The sequence below is a fragment of the Lepus europaeus genome, chromosome 9 (assembly GCF_033115175.1).
Source record: "Lepus europaeus isolate LE1 chromosome 9, mLepTim1.pri, whole genome shotgun sequence".
Classification (NCBI taxonomy): Eukaryota; Metazoa; Chordata; class Mammalia; order Lagomorpha; family Leporidae; genus Lepus; species Lepus europaeus.
In genome coordinates, this window is record NC_084835.1 from 25,715,992 (window position 1) to 25,726,416 (window position 10,425).

Here is a 10,425-nt window from a genome sequence, read left to right on the forward strand (position 1 = left end):
CATGGGAGAAAAGCCGTGTTGGAGGAAGATGTGATAAATGGTCCAGACTGGGCTGTGGGATGTCAGCTGTGTCTCTGTCCCAGCTCTGACTCTGGAGTCATCAGCTTTTCACAGCATTTGATGAGCTGTACCACAATCCTGCTGGTTCTTTATCCTGTCTGGGTACTTGTGAGCAGCCATCCTGCCCACATTCTTAGCCCAAGCCCCTGCCTAGTATGAGGCGTGGGCTGAGTTCCTATTTCCCTTCTGACTTTTGATTCTGTGAGGAATCTCACTGACAACTGATCAAGATTTCTAACTCCTAGCCATTCTGGGAAGACATAGAGGAAATTGGCACCAGACTTGTGATATATGACTTACCTGAAAACCTGGAGTTTGCAAGTGGAAAGGCCAGAAAGACCTACAATTGAGAGCAGTGTGACTGAGGAGACGTGAGGACCAACTCAAATAGTAGAGTGGAGTGAAAGTGGTCTTCCATGTGCCAACCTGCACTCAGATGGTTGAGGGAAGGCCATTCCAGTTAAAGGTAGTCTGTTTTCAGCCGGCGCCGCGGCTCACTAGGCTAATCCTCCGCCTTGCACTCCGGCACACCGGGTTCTAGTCCCGGTTGGGGCACCGATCCTGTCCCGGTTGCCCCTCTTCCAGGCCAGCTCTCTGCTGTGGCCAGGGAAGGCAGTGGAGGATGGCCCAAGTGCTTGGGCCCTGCACCCCATGGGAGACCAGGAGAAGCACCTGGCTCCTGCCATAGGATCAGCGCAGTGCGCCGGCCGCAGCGCGCCTACCGTGGTGGCCATTGGAGGGTGAACCAACGGCAAAAGGAAGACCTTTCTGACTGTCTCTCTCTCACTGTCCACTCTGCCTGTCAAAAAAAAAAAAAAAAAAAAAAAGTAGTCTGTTTTCTAGGCACAGAGGTCAAAGGTACAGACTTCAGAAAACTTACAGTGATTCTTTTGTGTGTGCATATGTGGAGTTTATTTGTAATGCCTAGACAGTGATTAAAAAAAAAAAAAGAAAGAGGGCCGGCGCCATGGCTCAACAGGCTAATCCTCCGCCTAGCGGTGCCGGCACACCGGGTTCTAGTCCCGGTCGGGGCGCCGGATTCTATCCCGGTTGCCCCTCCTCCAGGCCAGCTCTTTGCTATGGCCCGGGAAGGCAGTGGAGGATGGCCCAAGTGCTTGGGCCCTGCACCCCATAGGAGACCAGGAGAAGCACCTGGCTCCTGCCTTCGGATCAGCGTGGTGCTCCGGCCGCAGCACACCCAGCCACAGCGGCCATTGGAGGGTGAACCAACAGCAAAAAGAAGACCTTTCTCTCTGTCTCTCTCTCTCTCTCTGTCCACTCTGCCTGTCAAAAATTAAAAAGAAAAAAAAAAGAAAACTTGAATCAGGAGTAACTTTCTTAAAGCACCAACATCCGGTTGAAAGGAAGGTAAACATCATTGGCTATGGGGTAGCATTTTAGCATGTTGGTAATAAGAAACACTCAGTGAGTGCTCAGGCAGGTTGTGGCACTGTGCCATTTGGAAACCTGGCTGTTATATACAGTGCTATGACTGCTGCTACTTTTGTGGTGGTCCTGAGTAGAGAGACACCCTTGAGAGTAGCCCAAACAGAAGCCTGGAGGAACTTGATGAAAATATTCCACTGTGGCCTGAAGAAAATTCCCCCCTTACTGCATCTTTGCATCACCCTGATTTTCCCTCTTCCAAATTCTAGAGGAGCAGATGCTGCCACACATCCCCAGAAAGGTATCATTCCGCTAATGCCTGGTACTACTAGACTCCAGGAGGCTTAATCCCTCTGTCTTTTTCTGCCTCTTTGTCTCAGTCCTACCTCGCTCCTTTTAAATTAACCAGACTCTGCAGGTTCTTCTGATTCTTCATTCAGTGGCCACTGAGGGCATAGAATGGTACAGTTTGGAGAGGCCCTGCAGCCTTTCTGTTTCACTCTCTTAGTGTGGTTTTCTTTCTCTCATAGGCAGCCAACACTGAAAGGTGATGAAAAGCCTGTGGCCAGTGTTCGTCCTGTCCAGTCCACTCCCATCCCAATGATGCCCCGGCATGTCCCACTGGGAAGCAGCGTAAGCTCTGCCTCCAGCACAAATCCATCCATGAACTTCCCGATCAACTACTTGCAGCGTGCAGGAGTCCTTGTGCAGAAGGTGGTCACCACAACGGGTGAGGAACTCCTGGATTCTGTTCCAGAGTGCTGTCCCATGTTAAATTGCTTTGTTCATTCAGGAAGTATTTATTAAACATCTTTTGTGTTCTGGGCCTTACAATACTTTGCACTGTAGGTAAAAATAGAGAAGACAGTAGTTCCAGATCTTGAGGAGTTTGCGTTCTGGTGAAATATCTTAAGTATAACATAGAACTGAATTTGTATGTTTGACCACTGCAGGGATTCTGAAAAGGTCCCTGGAACAAATGTTGGTTCAGAAGTTCAAATGTGCTGACTCCTGCTTGACTATAGGGGTATCAGGACAGCAGTCACGCTCACCATGTAATTGGAAGACCTGAATTGTCACCTGCGTCTTTCTTTTTGAGTTTGATAAAGATGAGCATGTTGAGCCAGTGAGTGGTGGTGGGAGATGGGTAGCCCATCTTTCCATGAATTTCATTCTGTGAATCCGGGTGACGGGGAAGGAAAGCATTTTGTGATCCTGTTTTCCATCTTTTTATTAGAAATGCTCACAATATATCCATTTTAATGAAAATATTTTTACTTTTTTGAGAATGAATATAATGCCCATTCATTGTAAAAAATTTGAAATGAAGGATGGATATTGTGGCACATTAAGTCACTGCTTGGGATGCTTACATCCCATATCAGAGTGCTGATTTGAGTCCTAGTTTACCTCACTTCCAATCCAACTTCCTACTAATGTGCCTAGGAAGGCAGCAGGTGATGGCTTTAGTACTTGGGTCCCTGCCACCTACATGGGAGACCTGGATAGAATTCCTGCCTCCTAGCTTTGGCCTGATTGTTCCCTAGCTGTTGTGGGCATTTGGGGAGTGAACCAGCAGATAGAAGACCCCTCCTTCTGTCTCTACCTCTCTAAATACATAAATAAATAAATATAAAAATTATTTAAAATATTTGATTAACATGTAATACTTGTACACTTTTATTTAAAATTTTTGTGTAACATATAATATTTGTTTTTTTTTTTTTTTTAAGATTTATTTACTTATTTGAAAGTCAGAGTTACACAGAGGAGAGGCAGAGAGGGAGAGAGAGAGAGAGAGGTCTTCCATCCGCTGGTTTACTCCCCAGTTGGCTGCAACAGCCGGAGCTGTGCCGATCCAAAGCCAGGAGCCAGGAGCTTCTTCCGGGTCTGCCACACAGGTGCAGGGGCCCAAGCACTTGGGCCATCTTCTGCTTTCCCAGGCCACAGCAGAGGGCTGGATCAGAAGTGGAGCAGCCAGGTCTCGAACCGGTGCCCATATGGGATGCCGGCGCTACAGGCCAGGGTGTTAACCCGCTGCGCCCCAGCGCCAGTCCCAACATATAATATTTGTATAGTTCTACATAGGGCAGTTGCTTGCTGAACAGTGTACTTCAGCACTCTGCTGACTCTTGAAAATACCCTTCCCCAGCGGTGGGGTAATGCCAGTAAGGAAGAGGAGGAGGCCACTGGTGGAGCCTAAAGTGATGTGGGGTAGATACATGCTGTAGCTTAGGGAGGAGGGAAAACATACCATCATAACCATTTGAGCTAAAACGTTTTCCATATGAAAACTCTTGGAATTTTTCATGAAATCAAGGGAAGTTGATCGGAGAGGTGATCAGACTTCTAAATAGTTTCTCATCTTCACAGTATCCTCTGTGAAGACAGTTGTGAGTCATCCTGATTTCTTTGCCTTCTCTGATCCTCTGCTTCACTAAGAGGCTTTAGGGAAGTCAAAGAGGAACAGGAGTGGATATGGAACTTTGCTTCCTTCAGTTGGGCCCTGTGTAATCTAGATTTGAAATCTGTTTTTCACTAGATATTGTTATTCCTGGGCTCAACAGCTCCACTGATGTTCAGGCAAGAATTAATGCTGGTGAGAGCATCCACATCATCCGTGGGACAAAAGGTGAGCACATGACTGGGGCCCATGCTCTGCCTTAGTTGAAAGTGTTGGGCTGGGAAACAGTAAATCCATATAGCTTGAGCTGGGAGAGGCACAGGAATCATCTCATAAGAACGTCACATTTCAGAGAAACATGAGAAAATGGCATTTCTGGGAACTTAGAAGAGTTGGTTTGAGCCCCTGGGATATTGGTCAGTGTATCCCTTGAAAGAGGAAAAGTAGGGTCCTTGTTTTCCTGTATTTTGCTGTCAGGCCAGGGTGTTAACCCGCTGCGCCCCAGCGCCAGTCCCAACATATAATATTTGTATAGTTCTACATAGGGCAGTTGCTTGCTGAACAGTGTACTTCAGCACTCTGCTGACTCTTGAAAATACCCTTCCCCAGCGGTGGGGTAATGCCAGTAAGGAAGAGGAGGAGGCCACTGGTGGAGCCTAAAGTGATGTGGGGTAAACAGAGGAGATCAAAATTGGAGGGAAAGAATTGTAGAATGAGATTCAAACTCACATATGCTATTGTGTCATCTGTACCTACTTGCTTGGAGCAGGTGGTTGTCCCTAAGAAGTATATTCTGTGGATGGATTAGTATACGTAGGTTGTGTGATAGAGTTTAAAAGTCTGCCTCTGCCTCTGTTCTCCTTACAGAGGGAGACGAGAGGGCTGAGATGAAGAATCTAGGATAAACAGTGTCAAAATGGATTCTGAGCCTGTCCTTCATGCTAGCCTTAAAATAAGGCCCCACTGTGTGGGGCACCATGAAGGTTTTTCGTTCAGTAGGGAGATTTCATCCTAACTTCTCCTGGGTTTGAGTACCTTTAGGCTTATGGGAAGGTACTATGAAATACATGGACACACTGAGATAAGTGTACTCAGTATCCCTATTGGGTTCTTCTAGCCTAGAATAGGGGTTGGCGAAGTATGAGCCAGGACCATATCCAGCCTGCTGCCTGTTACTATATCTGCAAGCTAAGGATGGGTTTTTCAGTTTCAGTTGGCTGAAGAAAAACCTAAAGAGCAATATTTTGTGACATGTGAACATTATATGACATTTACCTTACAGTGACATTTACCTTTCAATGTCCATAACTCAAATATTGTTGGAACATAGCCACGCCCAGCTATTTTCGTGTTACAGCACAGAGCTTGAGTAGTTGGAACAGAGACCTTGAAGCTTATGAAGCCAAAAATCTGTTTTGCCCTTTAAGAAAGTTTGCCAGCTCCTGGCCAAGAGACAGCTTGACATTCCAGGAGACTGATCAAATGACATTCCTAAGACTGAGAAGGTAGAGTGGTGCCCTGTGGGAATAGATTGCAGGTCTTAAATTATTCTTCTCAGGGGAGAGTGTGCTGAGGCAACAAGGCACTTTTCTGTAAGAGGAAGAGGAAGGCCTGGGCCAGAATCTGGGAACATAGGTTATCAACTTGTTTTCTCTCACAGTGCCCTATTTATTTCCTCCATTACCTTTCACCTTTCCTAATACTTTCTGGGGTAATTAATCTTAGATTTCCCACTAGAGGTTAAGCTTCATGAGACAGGGTGCTTTTCTGTCCTACACTCCCAGATACCTCAGTGTCTGGAACAGTGCCTGGTACATGGTAGGCCTGCTATCAGTGCTTGTGGAATAGATGAGGATATTATGGGTCACTAACTTTCTAGCTACTCTACTCCTTATTTCAAGGATCTTGAGAAGAAAATATCGTTAATTTTATACCTCGTCCCGGTCCATGATGCCTCATTTCCCTGGGTTGGCTATCACATGTCTGCTTAACAGTCTTCCTTGTGTCTCTTAGGGACGTACATCCGTACCAGTGATGGGCGAATCTTTGCCGTCCGGGCGACTGGTAAGCCAAAGGCCCCTGAAGATGGTCGGATGGCTGCCGCAGGTACCATGCCTTTTACTTTTCATTGACCTACACAATATTCTTTTGGTTTGGTTTAAAATCAGCTATTTTATTTTTAAGTACAAAAAGTACAAAAAGGGATTAAAGTAAAAAGTAACTTTTTCTCCCCACCATGATCCCAGCCATCCATTGCTTCTCCTTGGGGGTGCCACTGTCATTTTTTGTTTGTTTTAGAGATATTCTATACATAGAATAGGATTATGTGTCTGTGTGTATATGCATACACATTGAATATGTTCATATAAACAGTACATGCACACACCACTTTGTATTTTTAAAATAAATCCTGACATCCTGTCATATATTATTTACCCTTTTTTTTCAATTACTAGTCATAGCTCACTCCTTAGCTTTCCTTCTAAATATGTCCCATTGAAGGTTTACAGAGAATGAGGTATAAGCATAATGAGTTACCCAACTTCCCATGAATGTACATTTACCTCTTACTGCACCACTCTGACACTGCTGTTTCACAGATGGGTGGGTGTGTCTATAGAATACATTCCTATGGGTTGGGTGGCTAGGTCACAGGTATGTGTATGGCACATTAATGATGTTGCTAACTTTTGCCAGATTCCCATCAATCAAAGTGGTTCTCATTTATTCTCCTGCTGGGGTGTGAAAGCTGCACTGCTCTTGTACTCAGCTTTGTGTTCTGGAAACTTGTATACAGACAAGTTGGAAGAACAGTACACAGACACCCATATACCCTGCATTTAGGGGCTGGCGTTGTGGCGCAGTGGGTTAAAACCCCAGCCTGCAGTGCTGGCATCTCATATGGGCACCGGTTTGAGTCCTGGCTGCTCCACTTCCTATCCAACCCTCTGCTATGGCCTGGGAAAGCAGTAGAAGATGGCCCAAGTCCTTGGGCCCCTGTAGCAACATGGGAGACCTGGAGGAAGCTCCTGGCTCCTGGCTCCTGGCTTCAGATCAGCTCAGCTCTGGCCATTGCAGTCATTTGGGAAGTGAACCAGTGGATGGAAGACCTCTCTCTCTGGCTCTACCTCTCTCTGTAACTCTATTTCAAATAAATATAATAAATGGCACAGTAGGTTAATCCTCTGCCTGCAGTGCTGGCATCCCATATGGACGCCGGCTCTAGTCCCGGCTGCTGCTCTTCAAATCCAGCTCTCTGCTAGGGCCTGGGAAAGCAGTAGAAGATGGCCCTTGCTTGGGCCCCTGCACCTATGTGGGAGACCAGGAAGAAGCACCTGGCTCCTGGCTTTGGATCAGCACAGCTCCAGCTTTTGTGGCCATTTGAGGAGTGAACCAGAGGATGGAAAGACCTCTCTCTGTCTCTCCCTCTCACCGTCTGTAACTCTACCTTTCAAATAAATAAATAATCTTTAAAAAAAAAAAAAAAACCTGCATGTATATCCAATGATTGTTCATTTTTGTAATTCTTCTGTTTCTCCTTCCCTTTTTATTTTTGAGCCATTGTAACTTGAGGGCATCATGTCATTTATCCATAAGTTCTTCACCACACATCTCCTTTCAGCTATAGCATCATTATCACATTTTTTATTTTTCATTTTTTAAGAGATTTATGTATTTGAAAGGCTGAGAGAGAACACATGTTTCCATCCACAGCTTCACTCTCCAAGAGCTCTCAGTAGGTGAGACTGGGCCAGGCCAAAGCCAGGAGCCAGAAACTCTATCCAGGTCTGCCACAAGGGTGTGGCAAAGACCCAAGCAAGGCTTGAGCCATTCATCTGTGGCCTCCCAGGTGCATTAGCAGGAAACTGGATCAGAAATGGAGGTAGGAGTCAATCCCAGGCACTCTGATGGAGGGTGTGGGCTTAACTGACTATACTGCAACACCCACTCCCATTATCACATTTTTTAAACAAGTTAGTGATTCCAGAATATTACCTAGTATCCAGGCTATACTTCACATTTCTTAGTTAATCCCAGCTGTCTTTCACAGCTGTGGATTTTGTTTTATTTTTAAATCAGATGGTCTGCCTTTTAACTTCCTGTTCCTCTTCCGCCACCACGGTCCTTCCTCACCCCAGGCACTGTCTCCTGCCCCAGAAAAATGCTGAAAAGGTTTTTTTTTTGATAGTTAACCTTCATGTTTCTTTCTTTTTTTTTTTTCTTAAGATTTATTTATTTATTTGACAGGCAGAGAGAAAGAGAGAGAGAGAAAGTCTTCCACCCACTGGTTCACTCCCCAGATGACCACAACAGCCAGAGCTGTGCCAATCCGAAGCCAGGATCTCAGAGCTTCTTCAAGGTCTCCCACATGGGTGCAGTGGCCCATGAACTTGGGCCATCTTCTGCTGCTTTCCCAGGCCACAGCAGAGGGTTGGATTGGAAGTGGAGCAGCCAGGACTCAAACTGGTGCCCAAATGGGATGCTGGCACTGCAGGCTACAGCTTTACCCCCTATGCCACAATGCCAGCCCCCACTCTGAAAAGTTTTAAGAATGGTATCTTAGAAGCTGTTGCTGTGGTGTATGTAGTAGGCTAAGCCTCCACCTGCAGCGCTGGTGTCCCATATGGGCACTGGTTTGTGTCAGCTGCTCCTCTTCCGATCCATCTCTACTATGACCCAGGAAAGCAGCGGAAGCTGGCCCAATTTCTTGGGTCCCTGCACCTGCATGGGAGACCCAGAAGAAACTCCTGGCTCCTAGCTTCAGATCAGCACAGCTCTAACCATTGTGGTTTTTTAGGGGGTAAACCAGTGGAATGAAAGACTTTTCTCTCCATCTTTCCCTCTCTCTGTCTGTAACTCTACCTCTCAAATAAATAAATATAGTCTTTAAAGAAATAAATAAAAGAATGGTTTCTTAGTCCTTCATATCCATTCTTTCAACCTTAGTAGAAATTTAGAGATTGGGGAAGCTGGGGTACAGAGATGTTGCATGGTTTCTAGGATCAGAGGATTCCTTTCTGTGTGATTGGGTCAGATTGACTAGACGGTGTTGTTTGGGCATCAGACCATTAGAATGTGGGGAATGCAGGATAGGCGTTCTTAGGTAGAATTCCCTTCTACCTCTCTTCTTTCCCTTATTCTGATTCTCATTTACCTGTCTTTTGTCTCCAGGTTCCCAGGGGCCTTCTCAAGAATCCACAAGCAACGGCAGACACAGTGCCTCATCACCCAAAGCCCCTGATCCTGAGGGGCTGGCCAGGCCCGTCTCTCCTGACAGCCCGGAGATCATCAGTGAGCTTCAGCAGTACGCAGATGCAGCTGCTGCCCGGGAATCCCGTCAGAGCTCCCCAAGCACCAATGCCGCCCTGCCTGGCCCTCCGGCCCAACTCGTGGACAGCAGTGCTGTTCCTGGGACAGCTCTTGGGACTGAGCCTCGACTTGGGGGTCATTGCCTCAATAGTTCCCTCTTGGTGACTGGCCAGCCCATTGGTGGCAGGCACCCAGTGCTGGACTTAAGGGGCCACAAGCGAAAGTTGGCCACTCCACCTGCCGCCCAGGAGTCAACCCGTCGGCGGTCCAGGAAGGGCCATCTACCAGCCCCCGTGCAGCCGTATGAACACGGGTATCCAGTCTCTGGCGGGTTTGCCATGCCACCCGTCTCCTTAAACCATAACCTCACCCCCCCCTTCACTTCCCAGGCTGGGGAGAACTCCCTGTTTATGGGCAGTACCCCCTCCTACTACCAGCTGTCCAATTTGCTGGCAGATGCCCGCCTGGTATTTCCAGTGACTACTGACCCTCTGGTGCCAGCAGGCCCCGTCAGTTCCTCTTCCACGGCTACCTCAGTCACTGCCAGCAACCCCTCTTTCATGCTCAACCCCTCTGTGCCAGGGATACTTCCCAGCTACTCACTCCCATTCTCGCAGCCACTCCTGTCCGAGCCAAGGATGTTTGCGCCTTTTCCTTCCCCTGTCTTGCCCAGCAACCTTTCGCGGGGCATGTCTGTCTACCCAGGCTATGTGTCCCCACATGCAGGCTACCCAGCTGGTGGCCTCCTCCGGTCCCAGGTGCCTCCGTTTGACTCTCACGAGGTCGCCGAGGTGGGGTTCAGCTCCAATGATGATGAGGATAAGGACGATGATGTGATAGAGGTCACTGGGAAATAGCTGGGGAGTCCCTCCCCACCTCACTCAAGGCCCCCAGCAGGTTGCCCCACAAACAGGAAGGCAGTGATCTGGGCTTTGTGAGAATAGGGCACTTGGCAGGATGGAAAAGGACAAGTTCAAAGAAGGGTGATTGGTCATGTTAGGGCTCTGTTGCTGTTTAACAAAAGAGGCAAAATAATAATAATAATAAATCCAACAGAGCAGCAATAGGGAGAATTCAGGGACCCAAAACAGACAGGGATTAGAGGGGCGTGGCCACCTGCCTCTCTCTTCCTTCCTGCCTTGCTTATGCTGTCTGCTTGCTTGCCCACCCACCCGTCTGAGTTAGAAGCTCGCATCCCATTTCTGTCTTTGGGAACATTCTCTCCCAAGAAAGCTGCCTTACTGGGTAACTTAGCTTGGCCTAGG

At 47.4% G+C, this 10,425-nt stretch overlaps 1 protein-coding gene across 2 annotated transcripts in view; it reads left to right on the forward strand.

Annotated features, from left to right (window-relative positions):
* The window catches only part of RAD54L2 (RAD54 like 2), a 134,305-nt gene extending 123,880 nt beyond the window's left edge, over nt 1-10,425 (forward strand). For both annotated transcript variants that reach the window (XM_062200992.1, XM_062200991.1), the window contains exons 19-22: nt 1,977-2,176; nt 3,989-4,078; nt 5,864-5,956; nt 9,023-10,425. In XM_062200992.1, coding sequence (XP_062056976.1) covers nt 1,977-2,176; nt 3,989-4,078; nt 5,864-5,956; nt 9,023-10,017 — 1,378 coding nt within the window. In that variant the 3' untranslated portion in view covers nt 10,018-10,425. The remainder of the gene's footprint in view (nt 1-1,976; nt 2,177-3,988; nt 4,079-5,863; nt 5,957-9,022) is intronic.